The 24,259-nt window shown below is 42.0% G+C and overlaps 3 protein-coding genes and 1 long non-coding RNA gene across 12 annotated transcripts in view; 1 reads left to right on the forward strand and 3 right to left on the reverse strand.

Moving 5' to 3' along the window:
• mgaa (MAX dimerization protein MGA a) overlaps positions 1-4,549 on the reverse strand; it is a 26,625-nt gene extending 22,076 nt beyond the window's left edge. For 4 of the 6 annotated variants that reach the window (XM_054795658.1, XM_054795657.1, XM_054795656.1 and 1 more), the window contains exons 1-2: positions 2,786-2,943; positions 962-2,095 (exon numbers count right to left, since the gene is read on the reverse strand). In XM_054795658.1, the coding sequence (XP_054651633.1) occupies positions 962-2,022 (1,061 nt within the window). In that variant the 5' untranslated portion in view covers positions 2,023-2,095; positions 2,786-2,943. The other 2 variants (XM_054795655.1, XM_054795654.1) reach the window with 2 other exon arrangements.
• LOC129192104 (uncharacterized) lies at positions 2,706-20,192 on the forward strand. 3 transcript variants are annotated; one of them, XR_008573350.1, is made up of 7 exons: positions 2,706-4,738; positions 4,823-4,923; positions 11,466-12,914; positions 13,010-13,085; positions 16,248-16,449; positions 16,566-16,713; positions 17,228-20,192. It is a non-coding gene; the product is annotated as an uncharacterized LOC129192104 (long non-coding RNA). The 3 variants fall into 3 exon arrangements; XR_008573352.1 differs by having other exon boundaries at positions 2,707-4,738; positions 12,129-12,914; XR_008573351.1 differs by having other exon boundaries at positions 2,707-4,738; positions 4,826-4,923.
• tyro3 (TYRO3 protein tyrosine kinase) lies at positions 3,231-14,670 on the reverse strand. Of its 2 annotated transcripts, XM_054795660.1 has the most exons (19): positions 13,549-13,859; positions 13,032-13,215; positions 12,361-12,461; positions 12,119-12,289; positions 11,955-12,041; positions 11,713-11,828; positions 11,471-11,651; positions 8,605-8,747; positions 8,384-8,522; positions 8,186-8,306; positions 8,027-8,121; positions 7,615-7,710; positions 7,428-7,508; positions 7,202-7,294; positions 6,996-7,117; positions 5,355-5,464; positions 5,102-5,261; positions 4,804-4,940; positions 3,231-4,713 (listed from the first exon to the last, which is right to left on the reverse strand). In XM_054795660.1, the coding sequence occupies exons 1-19, from the start codon at positions 13,604-13,606 to the stop codon at positions 4,320-4,322; spliced, it is 2,589 nt and encodes an 862-aa protein (XP_054651635.1). In that variant the 5' UTR covers positions 13,607-13,859; the 3' UTR covers positions 3,231-4,319. The 2 variants fall into 2 exon arrangements, with proteins under 2 accessions (XP_054651635.1, XP_054651636.1); XM_054795661.1 differs by lacking the exons at positions 3,231-4,713; positions 4,804-4,940 and having other exon boundaries at positions 5,112-5,261; positions 6,661-7,117; positions 13,549-14,670.
• On the reverse strand, positions 15,802-23,510 carry lrrc57 (leucine rich repeat containing 57). Its single transcript, XM_054795662.1, has 6 exons — positions 23,368-23,510; positions 22,822-22,986; positions 21,302-21,437; positions 20,938-21,206; positions 17,169-17,354; positions 15,802-16,355 (listed from the first exon to the last, which is right to left on the reverse strand). Exons 2-6 carry the CDS (start codon positions 22,903-22,905, stop codon positions 16,314-16,316), a joined length of 717 nt encoding a protein of 238 aa, XP_054651637.1. The 5' UTR covers positions 22,906-22,986; positions 23,368-23,510; the 3' UTR covers positions 15,802-16,313.
• Between the last annotated feature and the right edge of the window lie 749 nt (positions 23,511-24,259).

The following is a 24,259-nucleotide window of genomic DNA, read 5'->3' on the forward strand; positions in this document are numbered from 1 at the left end:
TCTCCATCTAGCGTTCCTACATCTATATCAAAATCTGATTATAATAATGTCATGGTTTTTTCTATGAATACAGCTTTTGTTAGATGTGCTGTTGTGTCATCCCCATCCATGTAATGTGTTACTAACGCATTTCTCTTTGTCTCGCTCCCCTGTGGTTGCTACTCCCTGCTTCTGGAGGTGTGGCCAACACCACTGTACCTTTACATTTATCTTCTTGTTATTAGTGGTGTTGGGACCGGTGACAGTGGTGCTGGAAGAGGACCATTACCGTTGTTGCTGTCATTATGGGACTTTAGCTGTGGTTGATACAGCTGTTGTGTCCACTGTTCTCCCCTACTCTGGTTGATAAATCCCTCTACCCTGTTTTTTCTCCATGTCTATCATCTGTCCATCTACTATCCATCTATCTATCTATCTCAAGCCAACCGGTCAAGACGGATGGCCGTGTGTGGGTTCTGTTGAAGGCTTCTTCCCTAAAGCGAGTTCTTCCTTGCCTCAATCAGCAAGTGCTTCCTCATGTGAAGTTCAGTTGGTTCTCTTAAATGTATGAGCAGTGTGGTATAGACCTGCTCCATGTGTAGTGTCTGGAAATAACTTTTGTTGTGAACTGGCACTATAGAAATAAAATTGACTTGAATTCTCCCGTTCTCCAGTGCTAAAAAGTATCACCTGTTCTATTTAAAATTCACAAAGCTGACCAAGAATGGGTCATCCTGACTGATCAATCAACATCTGACGCCTGCCAATCAGCATAGTCAACATGTATGCCAAAACACTTCTGGATGTTGGACTCGGCATCAAGAAACTACAACAACCAGCAACACTCAAGCACACAAAGAACAATGAAATAATTCAAGTGCAGAAACACAACGTATGTTGATAGAAACACATATTTCTCCAATTTGGTATCTTTATTAAACAGAAACCTGAAGATGCATATGCTGAGTGAAGAAGCTCTTACCAGGAAATGTCCTTCACAACTGTGGCTCCGGATCCAGAGGAGGCTTTTAGGACTGAATCCTCCCCCGAAGGCTTTGGGTCCAGGGAGTTTCTAGTTTTATGATTTGCAAGCAAAGATTTCAAGTTTCTCTTCAAAGGTTGCTGCTCACCGGTTTTTGCCTGTCCATCTTGGTGTGCTTCCTTGTTGGATTTCAGCTTCAGGCCCCGTGACCCATTGGCATCCTCCTTCAGTCCTTTGGCAAATGGGTTGTAGTCCACTTTCAGCTGAGCAAACTGAGAGTTCTGGTATGCAGTGACAGCCATGAACTCTGTCTGTTGGAAAGTGAAGGTAGCAACATTGGACCCATTTAGCTTAATGTCTTTAGCAGCTTTCTCCGTTTGGACCACGTGTAGGCGCGGCACGTAGCGATGCATTGGGTGTAGTACGGCGTTGCCCTCTTTGTCAGCTCTGTTGCTTGTGAGCTTCAGTTTGTAAAAGGAAACAGGATTCTGCATCCACTGTTGACCTGTTGAAGGCGACTCTGGATGAGTGAATGGTGGACTTGTGATGTGACTTTCTGCCTTCCCGGCCACCTGCCAGCTGGTACCAGTCCATGTGTAATGACTCTGGTCTAGAGGTTGAATGTCCAACATCAACACATAGTTCTTTGATGGCTGCAAGCCCGAGATGCGAAAACGACAATAAGGAAACATCCTGCTGCCTTGTTGGGTGAGAATCATTTCAGTTTTACACCTGAAGAATTCATTCCACATGTTGTTGTTGTCCAAAGTCACTCTAATGCCTCTGCAGGTGCTGTCAGGTGCCAGGAAGTCACGTTGAGGCGGTTTCATGGCAGACAGTCCAATGGGTGACCGGCTGGATGCTCTTGGCTGCCCGTCAGCTTGGCCTATTGTTCCTGTCTCTTTGTGGCTTCCATCTGAGCCTTGTTCACCTTGCTCCAGAATGCGTCGGCTTGCCCTACCAAAGCGACGGTGCAGATGGTTGGCCACAGGAGCTGCTGCAGGACTGGCCGCTCCGCCTTCATCAAACACCATCACGTTCTGCTGTGTCTTAGATGCCATGGACACATCGTATATGTCTAAGAGTTGGAACCATTTCGCTTTTTATACATCATACCAAGGGCGAGTACATCTCCTGGGGAAAAAACAAAGCAAAAACCTTTTACCTCCTTGTTTTTCTGCTTTGTCTAGATCTGCACTTGGAAACGAGCAAGAACCTAATATAACCACAAAAAATGCAACATGCTAGCAAACATGCTAACATGTTAAAGTCTCATTTATCATCTCAAGTATTTACAAAGATAGCTTCTTGCTACATATCAGACTAAGCTTGTTACATGTTCTGAGTATGTTCATCAAACCAAGTGAACGACATTGTGTGCAGAAAAACGCATGCTAATCACAGAAAGAAAGCGCGCACTTGTTATTTTTTGTGTTACGCTTAAATAGACAAAAACAATGTTTTCCATGAGAGATCATTTAGTTAGACGCTAATTTAATCCGACAACACTTTGGCTTTGCTAACCCTAAATCAGCAATCTAAACTTGTGATGGGCCTTGTTTTGAGATCTGTTAGCCATTATTCACCAACAACTTATGTTTACAGTAAAATATTAATTTTAGCCTGCATGCTGCTAACATCTGCATGCTAGAATGTAACCAAATGATAATAAATGTACTGCTTGATAACCAAGAATCACGTTGCTTGAACTTAAGTTGGCTAGGAGAAAGCTAGCAAGCTAGCAAGCAAGCTAGCAGGGCCTGAAGAACCTCCACTAAGCTCGACTCCTCCCGACCATGTGTTTGATGACGTCACGCGATTTACCTTTGGCACGGCTAAACAGTTCTACTGCTTCGACGCTGTACCGTCAATCCGAACGTTATCGGCTGCTTTCTGTCGTTCGCGCCTCGTCGACATCTTGCTTGTGTCCAACTGCAGCTAGCAACGTGCGCGTTCAGTTACGTCACGCCTCGTGTGTGTCTCCTGCTTTACTGCGCACCCTCGACCGCCGCCATCTTGACGCCGACGGCTGCTCTAAAGTCGACCCAGCGGAGACGAAAGGACGTCCAACATACATCGTCTTCCTGGCGCTGCGTCGGCCCTTACGGAAGGTGTGTGTGCGTGTTTCAAGCGTGTGCCACGTTGTAGCAGTCAATCATAACTGTGCTTGTTGATACAGTAACGGTACGTGTGTGACACTGTGCATTCATGTTGCCTGTACACATGAAGACAGCTAACATGAAGTTGTTTTCAAAAGACTTCCACTGGACAATGTTGTACGTTTATTAAGTATAGTATACACTACAATCCTCAGTGTAGCATCTAGTATACACATATGTAGAATGCAGTGCTATCCTCAATGGACTATCTATATACACATATAGCAATCGATCTAAAGCTGGCTGAATGTTCAAAAGAAGCATCTTTTTGTAAAGTCTTCTACAAACAGAAAACAAGATGGTAGTCACTGATCCTGCTGACACTTCGCAAATTTATTACAAATTAATATGTACTGTAATATATATATGTACAGGGGTAACACCAGAAATTTCCGGGGGGAATCACATTTCACATTTAGCAGCAAATTTTACAAACTGGTATCAATTAATTAAAAAACCTAAAGCAAATGACTGTATAAGTATTCATCCCCTTCAGGTCAGTAATTGGCAGATGCAACTTTTTCCACAATGTTACATATGGACTGCCGTGAAGGATAGTAGTCATGTATACAGTATTCATTTACTGGTCATGCACAGTTATGTAGTCATTTGGACAGTATTATTCATGTGTTATAGTCATGTATACACTAGTAGTCATGTACATTATACAGTATGTATGCTCTACTAGTCATGAATAATGGTCATGTATAGTTATGTATTGGGACAATTAACGAGGCTTGATTTGTCAAATCTTCAGCCTCTTAACTCGTTTGTTAGCATCACCCGTTAGCATCAGGTTAGAGTCATCACCCGGCTAATAAATGCTATTCTTCAATTACCAATTAGCTTCATTAGTTTTGTGAGCATAATTACACAAGTACACAATGTGAAAGTTTGTGAAGGGGTGCACAAGAAGTCCATCCTTCCATGTCCATCCTTGCATCTTATAGAATAAAATCAAAATAAGCGCACTTTTGATGTCATTCATTGTCCATGAAGCAGGGAGTAGCGGGATGCTAAGGACAAAGGACTGATTGCACACAATGACCTTGGCAGAGATTACAGACGTTCTTGTCAGGTGTTGTTAGGATGAGCCTTGAGCATATTCACCAGTTACAAGTTGTAAACACAATCTTGGCCAAAGTTCAAAGGTCATCCCATCAGCTGACCCCCCCCCACTTGAGTCCAATCAGGCGTGTTCACACATGAATAACTACGTCATCGTCCTCCTCCAGTCTAGCTCCATCTCCCCCCTCCCCCCCACATGGGTCCACTATGTACCTGTAGTCTCCTCCTCCGATGGCCAACGCAGCGCCAGATGGCGTCATCAGCCAATCCTCCTCCTCCTGCTCTTCATTTATACTGCGCTTCCAAGGGGTGCTCCACCTGTCCCCCTCCTGTGAACCCTGGGCAACGCCTCCCACACTGCCCACCTCCGTCTCCTCCCCTTCCACATTGACGTAGTGTAAGGAATCCTTGTGGGAGCCGGACGGGGACAAGCTTAGCCACAGTGCCTCCAACAGGCCAACCAGATGCTGGAAAGTGGGCCGACATTTGGGGACGGGACTCCAGCAGCTGTGCATGATGTCATAGCTGAGGGTCACATGACAACATCCAGGTGTGGGTGCATGTCATCATAGCTGAGAGGTCATATGGTATGGAGGGCTACATGTGTTGACTCACATGTCTTGTCTACACTCAGCAGGTTTCTTCAGGCGTTCTCCTCGGATCAAATACTCGTAGATCTCAGAGTTCTCCACACCCGGATACGGAGTCTGACCCCGGGTCATGACCTCCCACATGGTAATGCCAAACGCCCACTAACACACACACAAACAGGGTTGAATCTCATGGATTCAGTGAGTGAAGAATTGCTGAGCACAGGAAGTGATTGCACAAAAAGTGTTGTAAAAGTTGTATTATTTTGTTCATAGATAAGTGTGTGTGTGTGTGTGTGTGTGTGTGTGTGTGTGTGTAGTACCACGTCACTCTGCGTGGTGTAGACATTGTCAGCCAAACTTTCCAAAGCGATCCATTTGACAGGGAGCTTGGAAACGGACCCTTGTCTGTAGTAATCTCCTGTGTAGATCTTCTTGGAAAGGCCAAAGTCTGCCACACATACAACCATGTTCTCATCCAGCCTGACACACGCACACAGTTATGTTAGAATTATTCTGCTTCATGTCAAATGTGAATCAAATCATGACATGAGAGGAAATTTAAAAATGACTGACATGCAGTTGCGGGCCGCAAGGTCTCTGTGGATGATATTGTGACTGCTCAGGTACTCCATCCCACGAGACACGTCCAACATGAACTGGACCAGAACATGCGTGGACAGGTCCTGTTTGGACAACACAACTCATCACCACAAGTCATGACATAGTCAAGGTATCACAGTGAAGATAAGACACAGTGAGGGTGATAGGGATGTCCCGATCCACATTTTTTGGCTTCTGATCAGATTTTTTTTTTTTTATACAGTCTTGCTGATCGATACTGATCTTTTTGTTTGTTTGTTTTTTTTAAAATAATAATAACTTTTTGTTACAAACATTAATTTGTGGGATTGCACAGCATGACCAACAATATTGTTTGGCTTTTGTAACAAACCTCTGTGAGTCAGGTCCCTAATCCAATAAAATATCCAATAAAAGATCAAAATGGGCGTGCAAAATACTTTTAGGGTAGGACTAATCATTTGAGATGGTTATAGATCAATTTGTGTTGTGATTTACAATAACAATTTTTTTTTAACAAACTCTCTTAGGGCCCTATGAAATCCGTTTATTTTTTCCAAAATTCCGTTTCCTCCGTTAAAATTTTTTAGATTTTTTTTTTTTTTTTACCTTTTCCACTTATTTTACCAGCATAGTGTGTGTGCTCTTTGGGTTAGTGACAGATGTAATTCCAATCATGTTATTAATGTAAGATATTTTAACGACACCCATATTTTGCTTACACAATTAGACAAATGTGACAAAGCACGCTCTTATTTTGAAGGCCGGAATGTGTTCTGTGTGTGTTGAGAATGGCAGTTGACGGTTGATATGCACGGGATGCAAGATAAACATGCCTCTCGTCTTTTTTCATTCAGAACATGCACGTCGTCAGTGGGCAATGTAAAATGGTCCTTCCATTATAGCAGTAAAACACAACACAGAAAATATACTCATCCAGTCGAGCGCGAGCGCGCACACACAGCTGCACTATAGCTAAACTAAGTGAACCACGCTAGCTTCCATTCACGCTCCGTAACAGAGAAGTTTCGGCAGTCTCGACATGTTTAGGAGTGTTTGTAAGGTCCCTATTATCAACCAGCAGTTAGAGCGGAACTTCCAGTGCGAGCTCCCTACACCATGACGCAGCACACAGCGAGAGGGAACTACCGCTGTAGCTACGGAGCCGAACATCCAACGTGAAACTAACTTCGCCAAGGTACACTACAGACATGTCAACATGTTGGTGTTGCGTTTTCTTCTTCTTGCGGGTGGCGCGAGTCAAATGGCAACCAGCTTTGAGGCACATTACCTTACCTACCATGTTGGAGTGTTGCTCAGAGTTACGGACGTGATACGGCAACCGGATCGGCCCGATCTCATGGCGGAAGCCGTTATTATCTGGTCTTCACAAATACAGCGGATCGGCAGCCGATACCGATCCTGAAGATCGGACCGGGACATCCCTAGAGGGTGATAAGTTGAAGGTGTGACAATGAAAGTGAGCTTGAACATGTAGTCAAGGTGACAGTGAAGGTGAGACAGTGAAGAGGCAATGAGGGTGATAAGGTGACGGTAAGACACAGTGAAGGTTAGACTGTGAGAGGCAGTGAGGGTGACAGTGAAAGTAAGACGCAGTAGGGTTAGGACTATTACAAATGGCTGCTCTCCGAGTCTGGACAAGAGGAGGAAGGTGTGAAGGTCTCCGTGCTTCATGAAAGGTAAAACCACCATCGGGATGGGCAAACGCTGGCCGGGACGTTGGTGCAGGCTCACTCCTAATGGTTAAAATGGGCTGTCAATCAAGCACAGCATACTATGGCCTGTTGACATTTGACACAATGTAGTCTGAGGGGCAATACCAATAAGCTGAATGACGTTGGGGTGTTGGAAGTCCTTCATGTAGGCCGCCTCTTTCAGACACTGCTCGATGTCACCTGACGAGGTGATGTCAGCTGGACATGCCCACAAACAGTTTCTTCATTAGGCAGAAGATAAAAAACAAGATGGAGGAAGGACTAGCTCCACCATCTTGTCCATATACAGTATGCTCAAGTGACGACATCAAGTTGGAGGGAAACCACTAACATTTCAAAACTTTGACTGCCACCTTCTGGACCAATGAGTCGTCTGTCCTCAGGAACGCCTCTCGCACTGAACCAAACTCACCTGCACACACACACACACTTTGTTTCCTTGCTGTGAATCATCTAACCAGCAGGTTGCAAGCATGGTAACACATGCACAAATGCATGACATGTATATATGAAGTTACCTTTGCCAAGCATGTGTCCAAGTACCAGTAGCCTCTCAGGGATCAGAACATCCTTCAACTTGTTCTTGAGATCCTCACTGATGCACAGTGTGTCCACTGGAGGGAGACACACATTCAAGTTAAGCTGATGAGAGCATAAACACTGATACCTCATTACAAGAAAAAAATCTTCGAATTTATCTGCTGCATTGTAGATCTTCTGTATACCCCACATTGGCACTCGTTAATTTTTATCCAGTTGCATCTTTTGTAAGTGTAAACAGGATAGACGTGATGACTTGAAGTTGACCCATTGAATGGCCTATTCTATAAGAAAGCAGCACTACTGTTTGCAGCACCACTAACTCTGTTAGCCTAGCTAGTGTAGTAGAAGGAGACGCAGGATATTCTTGGATGTAAGTATCCAACTCACGTGTAGACTGCTGCAGGTCCCCACCATTTCTGCTAAAGGAGCGAGCGGCCGTGAAGGAGACTGAACTGTTGGCGCTGTCGGGCTGGAAAACCCAACTTAAGACAGACAAACAGACATCATACACAAGTTGGACTTATTGTAACTGACGACTTCTCATACCCAAAGTGTGTCTCCTTCCCACGCTGGCGAACACAAATGGAAAAGAGCAGTGCCAGCACTGTCAGCGCCAGCAGTCCAAAAAGGACACAGACCCAAATGTGGTTCCGCTGCACATGAACGCCTGCACAAACACCGTCCATCTAGTTCGTTCTTTAACAACATGTACTTTAGCACATCATTAAGATGTTAACAAGTTACCTGCAGTAGGGAGTACCACCACTGGGGGGCTCCAAGGTCCACATCCAACAACGGTGCAGGCCGACACTTGGACAGATGCGTTAAAGAAACGACCCGCCCCAGACAGGTGAGCCCAGGTCTCCTTAAACAGCAGAGGCTCCTGCAAGAGCACGCAAACACACACACACACACATAGCTATATGTGTTACCAAATCAATCACTGACTAATGAAGCACCCTCACCTGATGCTCTCCTCCCAGAGTCCATTGCACCTTGTAGGCCAGCAGCTTGCCCTGAAGCTCTTCCTCATCAAGCTCCGCCCACCTTAGACTCAGCTGCTTCTCAGAGAGGTCAAAGGTCAGGTTCCTAGGAGCTGTGGAGGGCACTGCAGAGACGAAGGAGCATTGATCATGTGACTTATTATTACAACCATCACAATAATTCATCATATTGATGTTCTTTAAGTTACTGCCGAGTTACATCTTTATCAAAGTAACTTCAGTACTCTCAGTCTGACTGGCTGAAATGTGACTTCAGTTTCATTCTTCTCAAATAGTGGCCCCCAACACCAACATCCCCGACCTGCTCGATCAGCAAAGAGATCAGATCTCAATAAAGCCTCCAGTTTAGTTCCAATTCACAGCCTTGACTTTGAAAGCTGAACATACAGAAATATAGTAGCATGTCAATTCCGACATAAGTTACATATAATTTCTCTGTGACATTCAACATAAGCAAAATGCATTTAAACAAATAAATGTTAATAATGCTAATGTGTTCAGGTCAGAATAAAGTTCTAAAAGAGCGTCAGACTCTGTGACTGTGTGGGGATGCTATTGTTCCTTAGTCTGCCGCCATAACAGACGGGTGTGGCTTGACATGATGCACATGCGTTAATTACGCTAAACATTTGAACGCAATTAACACGCTATATATAAGGGCAACAACCACATATATACAGTATATATATATATATATATATATATATATATATATATATATATATATAAACATACACACAAACATATACTGTATGTACATACACATACAAACATTTACTGTATATACATACACACACACACATATACATACGCTTAAAGTTTCAGATCATCAAACAAATTTAAATATTAGTCAATGACAACACAACTCTTAAGGTAATTTTGGTTGCCCGGCCACTCGTGGGAAGGTTCCATGTTTTTGCCATTTGTGGATAATGGCTCTCACTGTGGTTTGCTGGAGTCCTGAAGCTTTAGAAATGGCATTATAACCTTTTCCAGACTGATAGATCTCAATTAATTGGTTATGTTTGAACTTTTTCATATGTAGGTTTGGATTTTTTTCTGTCACTTAAAAATAAAAAGTTTTGTTTAAAAACTGCATTTTTCTGTTCAGATGTGTTGTCATTGACTAATATTTAAATTAGTTTGCTGATCTGAACTGATGGATCTGATTTAAGTGTGACAAGCATGCAAAAAAAATGTTTGTTTTTCAATTAAATTCAATGATGGCATTGTGTCTTGGGCCTCTTTGGATTACTGATATTAATCTCGAACAACTGCCATAATTTGCCAAGTGAGCCCAATTAAAAGAAAACTACTTAAAAATGATGTTCCACATTATTAAGCATGCCACAGATTTCAAGCAATATGGAAAAGAAAAATGAACTCTCTGCTGACAGAAAAAGTATCAAATATAGCAATGCCTTGGACAAGGCATGAAAACATAAAAAAAATCACAAAAACCTTTGTAGGGTGAAGAAATTTGTGGCTGATTCAGATGACAGTCGGGATTGTGCGGATAAAGGCATAATGAGAAAGGTTTCTGCCAAATTTCAAGAGAGCACCTGCTAAAAAGCCATTACAAAGCAGCAAACAGGTATTTGGAGCTGCTGGTGCCTCTGAAGTCCCATGAACCTCAAGGTGTAGGATCCTCCAGAGGCTTTCAGTTATGCATAAACCTACTATTTCTCCCAAGCAGAAACGGTTGCAGTGGGCCAAGAAATGCATGAAGATTCATTTTCAGACAATCCCGTTTACTGATGAGGACCGTGCAACCATGGGTGGTCTGGATGGATGAAGTAGAGTATGGCCAGCATACCTCAACAAGGCTGTGATGTCAGCAAGGAGGTGGCCGAGTCATGTTTTAGATCGAAATCATTGTGAGAGAGCTGGTAGGCCCTTTATGGTCATTGAAGGTGTGAAAATGACCTCAGCAAAGTATGTAGTGTTTCTGACCGACCACTTTCATCCATTGTGCAATATGAAGAACCGTACCTTCTGTAGCAAAATGACCTTCATGCATGACATTGCACCATCTCATGATGCAAAGAATAAATACCTCTCTGTCATTGGCCGTTATGGGCATAAAAGGAGAGAAACATGGCTCAGGTGGCAGAGTGGTCGTCACCCAACCTGAAGGTTGTGAGTTCGATCCTTGGGCAAGATACTGAACCCCAAGTTGATCCTGATGCTGTGTCATCAGTAGGTAAAGGTGCTAACAGTGTCAAGGCGCTTTGAGTGCCCTGGACGTGGAAAAGCGCTATACAAGTGAAAGACCATTTACCATTTTTTCCCCTGACCTCAAGGAGCATCGTCAAGCAAAAAAATGTATGAGGGGGGAAGCAGATCACAACAAAACAGCAATTGTGGGAGGCTATTCTGACATCTTGCAAATAAATTCAAGCAGAAACACTCCAAAAACTCACAAGTTCAATGCAATGATTGAAATAGCTTTTGCTTTCAGTAAATATGACGTCCTTATGCGGCAAATTCAACAAATGGCCATTTTTGTTTAACAACCAGTGAAAGCTTTGAAACTTTGTTGTGCATAATAATGTAATGTGGAATAGTGCATTTTCAGTTTTTCTTTTTGAAAAAAATACTGTTATCATTGGAAGGTTTGTTCAATAACATTAAAATTGTACTCTAAAGGTTGATGAGTTGAAAATTATGACGACTGTAATTTATATTGACTATTTAGCAAAATCAGAGAAATATATACAGAGTTATATAGGTATACATACACAGTATGTGTGTGTTAGTGTGTGATGACTCATTACTGAAAGAAGTACCGGTGTCTACTAATGAACTATACTGATTGATAGGTCACCTGACTCAGGCGTGAGGAAGTGTGTCCAGGGGGAGAAAGGCGACCCCCCCAATTCATTTAGACAGGAAATTCTGACACTGTAGTTGGAATGACTGTTGAGTCCAGAGAGGACATGTTGGTGAGGAGGAACCACAACCTCTTCATCCGGGAGTTCCCGCCTCCCAGGAGACAGCAATAACAGCTGTGGATGAGGAGAAACCATTAGCACAACTCTCACCACTCTGTAGGTGCACATGTGCTACCTGGATGACGCAGGTGTACAAGTTGGAATGACCCGTGAATCCTGGTTGCCAGGACAACATGACATCATTGGCCGCCATCACAGTAACTTTCAGTCCAACAGGCGCTGACGGCAACTCTTGACACAAACAGTTAGCATTAGCAATTGATGCTACATGACATTCACAATATGTCTGACAGTGGGTGGGGCCACTGGAGAGGCGGAGTTTGAGCTCACCCTCATGATGATGGTAGCCTCACTCACCTTTGATGTATATGGTTCCGGTTCTGGACACAGAGATTCCACGAGCGTTCCTGGCTTCACAGTAGAACTTGACGGTGCTGTTGACACCTGCACCGTCATGTGACCATTTAAGTCCTCACAGTAGACATTCTTAACATCTCTAAAATTTGTCTGTCTGCTCTCACCTGGGACCAGAAGGACCGAGGGGGATGGTCTAGCATTGCCCTCCTGGACTCCTGCTAGCCACCACAGAACCTCCACAGGCTCAGGCGGGCCAATGGCGCCACAAGTCAGGTTGAAAGGCGTGCCCGGAAGTGTGGCCACGTCTTGCGGCTCCTGGATGAAGTGCGGGACACCTGGAAAACAAAGATAGCGGCGTTTTAAAACAAGATTGCCTGCAAAACCGGACCGTGTTCTTGCTCCTCACCTTCGACTGTGATCCAAGCCCGTTGGGATGACAACGTCAACCCGTGGAAGTCCACCTCACACCAGTACTGACCTGCATCCTGCTGCTGAACGGACTTCACACTTGAAGCAAGAACACAACATTAGAAACTGGACTGGAACAAAGCCAAAAACATGAAGTGCACTGGACCGGGTTCTAGTAGTGCCCCCCAGGCCCGCTTAACTCTGCCTCTTCATAATCCAAACACATGTGTGTATTTCCCAGAAGCCCCTGAGAGACTGAGCCTGGATTCCAGTCGGATCAGAACACAGCTTACATTTCAGTTTGGTAAAGGATAGTGGGAAGTTGAGTTTGTGATTTGGAGTTAGCAATACGACAACGACATCCCTAACTCTGACCTACTGAAGTGAAAGCAGTAAAACAAACAAATTGGATTGGTTCAGGACTTCAAGTGTCTCAATCCAGAGCAGTTTGTGCTCAAGAACACCTCAGCAGTACTCAAGAAGCCAGCTGGACTCTACAGGACACCGGTCAGTGGCTAAGGTGGACACCAGATGAAAGGCATGTGTGTCACGGTATGGAACTGAGTTTTGGCTTCTGCTACTACTTGTAATACTATGACTTGTTTCCACGGCAACCAGTTGTCACACTCGTCTTTTGTGTTGACCAGGTCTCATCCTCCTTCTACGCACCTATGGAAGGTCTCCCAGTGCTTCTCTCCCAGCATGATGAACATCTGGTCAGTGGTGAGCAGCTTGCGTCCATCCTTCATCCAAATGATGTCGGGTTCCATCAAACCTTCCACGGCGCAGCCCAGACGGACTGCGTTTCCTTGAGATGCCGTCTGATTGATAGGATGTTTGATGAATGTCACACCTGACAAGAACGTCAGAAGTTTGTTACTCTCACACACGTGGAGGTCACAGAACGTGGTCTCTCTCACGCACACATGCACAAGCCTGAACATGACATCATCACGCTTCCCGTGCAGTGATGATGTCATCTTCTGCTGGCTTGATGACGTCTCTAGTGAGTGTCTCCTAACATGGTCTCATAAAAAAATTTATCACTTCCAATAGTATGAATGAATATCAATGAAATATGAGGCAAGCGTGCTAAATATGCTGTTTGATCAAGTCAAAGTCAGATAAGAACTTGGTGGATGAAGTGCACGTGCATTCAAATATTTAGAACACCGAGTGGACTCACCGCTTGCACACATCCCGTCCGAACTCAGCAGAACCAAGAGTAGAAGCTCCCCAAGCATGTCTGCTGTTGTTTGCTCCTTCAAGCGGGTCAGTGCACGTCGTGTGCTACAAAGAGCACTTTGAAGACAGCCTGCGCTCGCGTACACGCGCGCGCGCCAGCTTCGATCCAATTTTGGCTTTTCAGCTGCAAAAAAAACACACACACACAGCAACTCCGAAGTTCGCCAAACAAACTTCGAGACGAGCCGCCAGTGTTTTGCCGAGATTGGTGAAGATGACGTCAAACGACGTGCGCAAACGCCACACCGGATATGACATCCCACGCCTTCAAAATAAGATGAGTGTTTATTAGTACTGTACTTTAACCATAATAATGAAATAATTCTTGACATTCAACTACCTTTTTTTTTTTTTTTTACCTTACATTAATTCCAGCTGTGAATCAAAAGTATTTGTTAAATAAATCAATAAATACTTAAAAACTAAAATGTAATATGCTTCTTTATATGTCCGTGAAACAATATTGATACTACTGTCTTGCTGGGTTGCAACCAAAGATATTGAAGCGCAATGTGCAACACTGTACAACACTGTACTTCACGACTACAGTACTTCCGTAGTACATCATGGACGGCACACTGCTCAGCGATTAATTGTTCAAATAGACAGGCCAAAAGACCTGATTTGCCATTTTCACGTTTCCCATAACAAAGACAGGAATGTTTCAAATATTGTAGCGTTCTTATCTTCACACAGAGTAAACGTTTTATTGTCAACCTCAAAGCCAACAGGAGTGTTCAATTGCAACACAGAATGCAGGGTTCAGCTCGCACCCTTTGTACCCCTCTCCCACAACACTTTCTACTTCACCAATAACATTCACAGCGACGTGTGTTCACGAACATCAGAATGAAGAACGTCAACTTGAAATCATCAGCACGTCGCTACAATACGTTTTAGAGTTCTAACACTGGTAGTTGGAGATAAACGGGACAGTGGCCAAGACGCCAATTGTTCACATTCAAAGTGTAGTTCCACACAATATATATTGAAGCTGCTTTTGTTTTTTCATAGGACTACAGTAAATGAAAACTTAATTTCATACACTGTACTGTACGGTAGTGTCCACAGTATTCTTTTTAACAAACTACAATTTAATAAACTACAATCATAATGATACACGTTTAATGTAAATGGAGGAACAGAAAATAGTTATTGTTAAAGTCACTGAATGCCATAGTTAAAACAATATTTTGCATGCACTCCCAAGTTGCCAGCAGTTGTTCATCTTGTGTATGTGAATAATTTGACACACTGTATATTAGCAGTTCTTACGTATTTATGTTAAGATTTGAGGTACAAGCACTCATTTCATGTACCAATTAAGTTCATGCAGCAGTTGCATATAAGAACATTTTAATCATTTTTGGTATGGAAATGTATTATTTTCAATGGAAAGGTATTATTTTACAAGTTGCTTGGTAAGTGTTGGTAACACAATAAGGAAGGAAAAAAGTCAAAGAAGGAAAACGTTTCATTAACACTGCTGCTCAGGTTTTTATTGACATGTACATTTAGGTCATATTGTGCAGTATAATGGATTCTTACACATTTTTTATATATTGTGTTCAATAAATAACATTCATTCATTTCATCAAACTGCACTAAACATATAGAATTTTATTTTGCACTCCGCTAAGAGCATGTGAATACATTGTACACCGTCATGCGCCTAGCACCGCCCAGCTCACTTCCTTATAGACATGGCGGACTTTCTGCTCCATTGCATACTATGTTCTACTACATGCATTTTCAATCTTGCGCATTGTGCTCTAATGTCTTTGGTTGCAACCACATGACCTATAGGCAATCTTTCTCTCACTTCCAGTATGATGCGTCAGGGACAATGAATATGGGCACCTACAAACTCAGTACCATTGTACAATGGTTGCCAGATTAATGCAAATAACGGTGCATGCCATTGAAATTATTTGCTCCAATTGTATGAGTGTGCATGGTGTGTTGCATAAAGACATGAAATAGTTGAAAAGCAGCCACATTTCTGGTAAAATCCCTATTTGAACAATTTCCATGTGAGAACAGCGCATTCATACTCTGATTTCACTTGCCGTCTAGCTATGAATACACTTGTCTGAACCCCATCCACTTGTGCCAGTGACAACTGCAACCGGATATGACATCACGTGCAACCCAGTAACACTGATAATACAATTTACTGAATATCATGCGTTGGTTCAGCACACGCTCAGAGGTAGGATTTTATTTTGCAATTCATTAGTGTCATGACAAAGTAACCGGAAGCGGGGCTAACTTTACAGTGGCGACTAAGCTAACAATGATGTGAGTTATTAATTATTATGCGAATGAGGATGAGGGAGGAGCTTAGCTCCATTCCAAACATTTAACGTCATGTTATTACATCATCTTCCACAGGAAGTGTCTAATAACTACTTGTTTCACTTCCAGTTTTAACTCACTTCCTGGTAACAAATGCATCAGACTAGCAAATACATCGTCATGGCAACTTCTTGTGTGCTCCAAATGACAAAAGTCACTTGGAGCACCACTAGCGTCTACAAAGTGTTTCCTGTCGTAAAGCATCTGGTCGTCGGTTCCGTAGGAAAAACATTGGAATGATCTCAGCCGTCCTTCCACTACTTCCTGATTGTCTGTGCCCAGGAATGCCTCGCCCATTGTGTCACATGGCAGCAGTATAAGAAGAGGACGACAAGGAGCAGGTCACTTTCAGGCAAACTTCTTCTTGGTGGCAGTGAAACGCTCCTGGTACTGAGGAGGGAAGACATCACAGTCATATTGACTTTTCTGCTCTCTGATTGGTTCTGACCTGGCAACCAACCTCTCCACTTCACGATATACAGTGGTGTGAAAAAGTCTTTGCCTCTGTCCTCATTTCTTATTTTTTTTGCATGTTTGTCACACTTAAATGTTTCAGATCATCAAACAAATTTAAATATTAGTCATTTTGATTTTCTCCAGCCATTCAGAGGTGTACTCGCTGGATTTTGGATCACTGCCCTGCTGCAGAACGCAAGTTTGTTTCAGCTTGAGGTCACAAACAGATGGCCAGACATTCTCCTTCAAGATCTTTTGGTAGACAGCAGAATTCATGGTGCCATTTATCACAGTAAGTCTTCCAGGTCCTGAAGCAGCAAAACAAACCCAGACCATCACACTACCACCACATTTTACTGTTGGTATGATGTTCTTTTTGTGAAATACGGCGTTACTTTGATGCCAGATGTAATGGGACACTCACTAGGGGTGCTGCGATCGGTCGGTCACCAATAAGTATCGACCGATTTCCGTGAAAAAGCACGGTATCGGCATATGCCGATACTTGCTTGCTAAGTTTTATGGTTCCCCTTTCATATCATATAGCGCAGGGGTCACCAACATGGTTTCCGCGGGCACCATGGAGCCCCCCACGACCACATGCGGTGCCTGCAAGCCGGCTATTCATTCAGGTGTTCAGTTAATAATGTGAGAACACTAGAAAGAAATGCATGCACTTTTTCATGCCACTGTACATGGATAATTGGCTTTAGCCTACCCTAGCCCACTAGGACCCTAGCCCCTTACCTTATCGTATCCGTCCAGGTCTCGGAGTCTTTTCACCTCAAACAAGTTTCCCTCCACAGAGAAGAGAGACACCTGAGACTCGCTCAGGATGGACAGAGGGATGGCTGCCAAGTCCAGACAGTTCTCCTCCACTCGCAGAACTTTCAGACGAGGGCATCGTGACACTTCTGCTGATAGAATTGAAATCTGAAAGACAATCATCACTTTGCTTCCAATCAATCACTCACTAAATCAGTCTCCACTAAAGGTGTCACGAGACACCCAACTCACGAGACGAGGCAATGCATGAGATTGTACCCACGAGAACGAGGCGAGATTTTAACATTAATTTTAAGAAAAGTTTTAAGAAAAGTACAATGAAAAAATGTACGGCTGCACAAACAAACATTTTTATTTAACTACTTCACAAGACAATGCAGGTGCATGTTGAAATGTTTATTGTCCAACAAATTGACCCTAAACGATATTATTGTCAATATTTTTGAGACCAATTAAACCACTGTTGTTAATAATAATAAATAACAAATAATAATATATTATTAAAGTAGAATAAAGTTCACAATGACAGTGACAACATGGTCATAATATGATTCGATGAGTCAATGAAAATCAGAATAACATTCAGATTCAAATTCAAATAGGAGCAGCATGGCCAGCACCATAATGTCAATGCCTTATCAAAAAAGCTACAAATTAATTAAATGTAACAGTTCACTTCAATACTGATGTGCTCATGTGTATTGGGTTTATCAAAAAAAAGGAGGAAAAAAAGGCTTCCATTTGTTGAAAAAATTGTTTTCAGAACCTTGGAATGTCGGCGTCTCTGCCAGTTTCAACAAGTCAAATTTAAAAGACATTTTTACGACCATAATGAATACTATAAAAAACCATTTCACATCCATACTGGCAAAAAAAAATAGAAAAACATGAAGGAAAAGTCAGCTGGGATAGGCTCCAGCATACCCCCGCGACCCTACTGAGGAAAAGCTGTATAGAAAATTACTTGCAAATTATTTGAATTAATTCACAGCTCTGTTACATTGAAATACAAAATGCTTAACATAATTAAAAACATCAGAAGCCTCTCTATTATGGATAGCTAAAATTTATCGCTGTTGTAATTTTGCTCCATTGCTATGATCTGCTGTAACACACAGCAGCACGTGGGCAGTACACTAGCTAGCTGGTTGTGCTTGATAAATTCTGACCGGGCTGCACAGGTACTTTAGTATCATTATGTTGTAGAACCCTCAAAAATGTAAACATTTAAAAGCAAGACTGAAGTTTTTGTATTTTTTGCAGTTTTAAATAAAAGTTACATTAATATATTTTTTAAGACCTTTCAATATCGTATGTTTAAATTGTACAAAAACACATTTTATGAGATTTTAAGGCAATTTTAGATTTTATACTGCACTCGTGCAATACCTTAAACTGGATCAGGGCGTGCTGACCACACATTGATGATGAATGCACCCCCTCCAGCACCTTGGTCCACGTTTCCTCATCAAATATTATTTGAAGATCCTGTTCCCATGCGCTTCTCATTTTGGAAAGTGAAAGGGAGTCTTTTTGGAAATTAAAACTACCATAAGTCTGCATGAGACACTGATGTGCAAATATTCATATTTGTCTGTATTATAAATGTATTTTCTGAATGATTCCAGTCATTTTTAACATTTCCTTAAGTAAAACCGATGAATGTTCACATTTCCTGACCAAATACAGGGCAGAAATCTAAGATGAACCTGTCTCAAGTGTCTCTTCTCAGCTTAGTGAGCAAGCCTTAACCTACGACAAGCAAAAACTCAACCCTGAACCTCCGACATCACTTCCTGTCCTGTACATATCTGTCCGCCTGCCACCAAGGTCCGCTAGGGAACATATTTACTGTGACACACACAAACAGGAGTTTTATTTACGTCTTAATTATTATGTCAACTATATTGGGTAAAACGAGTGTAAAGCCATTTAAAGCCGCCATTACAATACATCGATCAGACAATAGCCACCACACGAAGTACTCTGTCCACAAAAAAACAAGAAACTGCTCAAGTGTGAGTCTATGTTATTTTATTTATGTCTAATGTGCCCTTACCTGGCACACGCTGGCTGCCGGCCCGCGCTGGAACACCTCCACCCCCCCTTTCTCCGTCCCCTGGTGCAAGCCTTCAAGTTCTTATGTTGTAAAGTATGCTTATTTGTGCTTATGTTGCCGAGGTTTTTTTTCCAGTCCCACAGTGTATTCCCCCGAAATAGCATAGTTTGGAGTTGCTTTTTTCTCCTCCACTCTCCTCTTGTTCTCCCCTGTCCTCTCCCCATCTTATCGCCCAGTCACCCTGTCCTGCCTACCCCTCTGTCATATTGTATGGTATTTTGTATATGTATGGACGGGTGATTGCACAATTTCACTTGTACCTCTGTATAAGTGACGAGGTACCTCTGTATAAGTGACGAGTAAAGGCCATTCTCTCGCTCTTATTTTCTCTAGTTATATCTACTATACTGAGTAATACGTAAATGTCACTATATGGGTGTTATTTCTTGCCTACAGGGCACAATAATGTTAAAAACTGTATTTAGAAGATTGTAAACAGATTTTCTATGCCATAACTACAAAAATATTCCAATATTATTACAATAAATGTAATAATTACTAGGAATGTCCGATATTGGCTTTTTTACTGAAAACCGATATGCCAATATTGTCTAACTCTCAAGTTCCGATTCCGATATCAACAAATACTGATATGTGTAACATATCTTTTTCTTGAGTAAAATTGTTGTAAAGTAACGAGTAATGAGTACAGTTGTTTTGTTGGCTACTCCACCCATCTCTGAGTAGATAATTCATGTATTACAAATTTTATATAAGAATACAATTGTGTTTATTTTCAAAACAGATTTATGTTATTTTTGCAAAGATTTAATTCATTTTTAGTTAAATTGGTATCGTTTAAAATACATGAATCTGCTGATTATTATTTTGATTGATAAATTTCATGTTCTTATTTTATATTCTTATTTTATTACATTAAAACTACTATATATATATATATATATATATATATATATATATATATATATATATATATATATATATATATATATATATATATATATATATGGTGTGTGTAGTTTTTCGGCACTACTTTGTGCTCTATAGCTGATGTAATGTAAATTACTCCTGTGTGGGATCAATAAAGGTTTTATCTTAGCCATCTGAGAAGATCCAATACATTGTCTTTGGTGCCTGTATTAGTGTTTGTGAATGTATAAATGAGAGGCATTAACTTAGATTGCTTTGTGCTTCCTGTTTCCCAGCGTGCTTTGTCGTACTGTTGTTGTAAATAGCCGCTAAGTTACATGTTTAGAGCTCACATAGTTGTCAGTTATTCTGCATTACCCGTTGGTAGTGTCTTGTCTGTTGTTATCTACCTATTACGTTGCTGTGTGATGTTTTTTTTTAGCTCTTTCTTTGAAAATTACAAAAAAAAATTACATTATAGTGTAATTATATGAATTTTAAAACCTAATCATTATATTATTGTATCATCATACTTTGGTTATTTCCCGATTGGAGATATAATGACACGACTCTGTAATGGGAAGTGAAACTGGTGTCGAGCCAGTTCACGCTGATTCAATGACAGCTCTGAACTAAACCAATGCTAAAATTACAGTGGAAAAGTGGTTCGATTTGATTGTGTCGTACCTAGTTCTTGTTGAGATTGGACTAATTTGATTGTGTGGTACTTGGTTCTGATACCTGGTTCTGGTTGAGGTTGATCTCGATGGCCTGCAGCTCCGACACATCTGGCGGGACGCTCTGAATCTGGTTGCGTGACAAATCCAGCAAGTCCAGCAGTCTTAAACCCCCCAGTCCAGAGGGGAACTCCGAGATACGGTTCCCTGCCAGAATGAGGGTTCGCAGGGCCTTGAGTCGGTCCAGGGTTGGAGGCAGCTGCTGGATCCGGTTGGTGCTGACACTCAGCGTCTCCAGTTTCTTCAGATTCCCAATCTCAGTGGGAAGGCTGCCTGAAGACAAATGACCAATAGCACATGAGCACCATATGGACCATGACGTGGACCATGGCACCACCGTCTAGATGAAAAGAAATGTTCCAACTGACCCAGTTTGTTGGAGTTGAGTGTCAAACTTCTGAGCTGTGCAAAGTTTCCGATAAAAAGGGGAAGTGATTCCAGCTTGTTGTCTGACAGGTCCATAGTTCTCAGGTTGGAGGTGAGCTGCTGCAGCTCCTCAGGAAACTGAAGCACACAAAGACCCAGATAAAAACCCATGAGCTTTACATCAGCAACTAACAGCATTAGAAACAATGAAGAGTTGCATGTTCGATTCCTCACTGCTCGTCTGTTGGTTGCGCTTGAATTTTTAAAAATAAGTTATTAGCTAACATTAGCTTGACCCCTCTGTGTATGATCTTACCAAACCTACTCAACTAAGCAGGTTCTTTCCTGGCGTCATTTTATTATTCGAGATTTAAGTTAGGTGAGGCTGTGATAGCATGTGCCTTGAACAATCCATTTTTAGAACATATAGTTCACATAAAGTAAGATGGAAAGCACCTGAGTGAGGACAAGCGGTAGAGAAATTGGATGGATATTGATAGAACGCTTCATTCTCCTCCATTGTTACTTGTTAGCTATACCATAAGTCAAAGACACGAAGTATCTATATGTCATACTATAAGAAGAAGAAGCTGAATAGGTAGCACTCTAGCTCTGCATATGTAAATGGACTTACAGAACACACCTGCTATCAGAACACACTGATGATTAGGGGTGTCAAAGGATCTTGTGAGATCAAAACGTGAAATATTTCTTGTTTAGAGAAAAGCTGTGGGAACAGGTCATCCAGACTGTGAACCATGGCGTCACTACTGTGAATGATAACCCACGTAATCTGGAAGTAGCAGTGCACAAGGTAGGATTGGAACCGCACGTTAAATGCTTCACGCACACTATAACCCTTGCAATCCAACCTACCTCGGTGTTTCCAGCGTCACTCATCAGGTGCTTTTTTCATCACAGTTCGACAGCTGCGGCAGTGTTAGTGTCCAAGCAGAAGCTGTAGTAATTCTACATTTGATCAAATTTACTTAAGGTTTGTAAGATCAAAACAAAATCGCTGCATATGACTTCAATCAAAACACGTGATAGGAGCGACTAATTAAGAAATTCTCTCATTCTGGTACTGCACTCTGAGCATCATGGGAACTGTAGTTCTTTTTTAGTATAAACATAAAGCTAATCTACTGCAATCTGTTTTACACGTGTCTTTACATAATTTACCCGTATGATTAGTAGTAACAGCTACGACTGCCGTCATCATTTTGACTTTTATCATTTTTAGTTTTTCTTTCCATTTGTGGAAAAAGTTAAACAGTTAAAAGTGTCATGCATGCAAAGCTATAAAGCATTTCAAAATGTACCTGCATTGTTTTGTGATTCAGTAAAATTAAAAAGTGTGTTTGTCCAGTCCTATATTTTGTCATTGTAGTTTTCTTCAAAGTAATGTTAAAATATCGTCTCGTCCTGTTCTCATGACCACAATATCGTGTATCGTCTCGTTTCGGAGCTGAGTGTATCATGACACCCCTACTGATGATAGAAATCCATGTTGACCTCTCACCTCCTGAATGCCTCGACCAGTCAGTTGGAACACTCCCGTCTTTTGGGATGTTTCCAGGTGAGACTTGAGAGCGCTGTTCCCCATTTGGACTGAAAATCCTAATTCTCTGACACTGCAAATGCTGCTGGATCTTAATCAGTGTTTATCAGTCATCAATTGGCTTCCCTGTAGATGACAGAAAGCAGAACTTGATAAGAAGATCACGCAATGCATAGAATGAGTCCATGAAGTTCAGTCGTGCCGTTACATCATGCTGCTTTGATGAGTGTCAATTACTTCAGCCTCCAGCTGGGGGGGGCGGGCGAATAGTTAGTAGCCATGTTATCTTGTTCATTATTCATCAATATTCGTCATTATTACAAAGGCAAGAGTGGGCAACGAGTTTTGTGTCTATGAAGTCGAAAATTCGACAACAATACAACAATGTCCGGTCGATTTTATCGTGTTCGCGTTTTCTCTGGTGGAAGCCCAGCTAATATTAGCACAACCGTTAGCATGCAATGCGGTACCACCGTTCAAGACGCGCTAGCTGCTTGTCTCACTTACACTACGAAACTTGTGCTGTTCTTGGTGGAAAAACATGTGTTGATCCAATGCGGTGATTGTTTTTTTTATTTTAAAAAAAGCTCAGATAAGTGAGACGCCCAGGAGATGTCAACAAACAAAATATCAGGAAGTGACGTCACAGTTGTCACGTCAAGGGAAAACGTAATCCTGTGCTATACATGCTGTGACCATGTACAGACCCTTTCCAAAAAATTAGAATGTCATGGAAAAGTTGTTTAATTTACATAATTCCATTCAAGTTAAACTTTCATATATTATAGATTCAAGGCCCGCAATTTAAATGATTTAAAGTATTTATTTGTTTATTTTTACATAATTTGGGCTTCCAGCTCATTAGACCCACGAAAACAGGAATTCAAAAAATTTGAATAGAAATTTGAAAAGAAATAAGCCCAAATTTTGCAGGGCATGAATGTTTTAAACTGAGTGTCACACACTAATCATCTACTAAACTCAAATCACCTGCACAGGCTTCCCCAGGTGTCATTAAATTGCTTCAGTTTGGTCCAATTGTCTCAGTTGGGTTCAATATGGGGAAGACTGCAGACATGACAACTGGCCAGAAGACCATCATTGATACCCTGCATAGGATGGGTAAGCCACAAAAGTTCACAGCTAAAGAGGCTGGTTGTTCACAGAGTTCTGTGTCCAAGCATATCAATGGAAAGTCTAGAGGAAGGGCAAAATGTGGCAGGAGAAGATGCACCAGCAAAAGAGATGACCGTGGGCTTCAGTGGATTATCAAACAGGGAAGATTCAAGAATCTGGCAGAGATCCAGAAAGAGTGGAATGAGGCGGGAGTCACAGCTTCAAAAACCACCACATTCACACGCATCCGGGAGATGGGCTACAACTGTCGGGTTCCTCGGGT

The sequence above is a fragment of the Dunckerocampus dactyliophorus genome, chromosome 13 (genome assembly GCF_027744805.1).
Source record: "Dunckerocampus dactyliophorus isolate RoL2022-P2 chromosome 13, RoL_Ddac_1.1, whole genome shotgun sequence".
NCBI classification, from domain to species: Eukaryota; Metazoa; Chordata; class Actinopteri; order Syngnathiformes; family Syngnathidae; genus Dunckerocampus; species Dunckerocampus dactyliophorus.

Bases quoted from the DNA above. Each gene is read 5' to 3' on its own strand.
- tyro3 (XM_054795660.1), bottom strand. From the start codon at position 13,606: ATGCTTGGGGAGCTTCTACTCTTGGTTCTGCTGAGTTCGGACGGGATG. The intron at 12,462-13,031 runs GTGCGTAGAAGG...TCTTGCTTCAAG, and splicing joins CACTGGGAGACCTTCCATAG to TGTGAAGTCCGTTCAGCAGC. The intron at 12,290-12,360 runs GTGAGGAGCAAG...TTTGTTTTCCAG, and splicing joins GGCTTGGATCACAGTCGAAG to GTGTCCCGCACTTCATCCAG.
- lrrc57 (XM_054795662.1), bottom strand. From the start codon at position 22,905: ATGGGGAACAGCGCTCTCAAGTCTCACCTGGAAACATCCCAAAAGACG. The intron at 21,438-22,821 runs GTGAGAGGTCAA...TGTGTGCTTCAG, and splicing joins CTGGTCGAGGCATTCAGGAG to TTTCCTGAGGAGCTGCAGCA. The intron at 17,355-20,937 runs GTATCAGAACCA...ATTGTCTTTCAG, and splicing joins TCAACCTCAACCAGAACCAG to ATTTCAATTCTATCAGCAGA.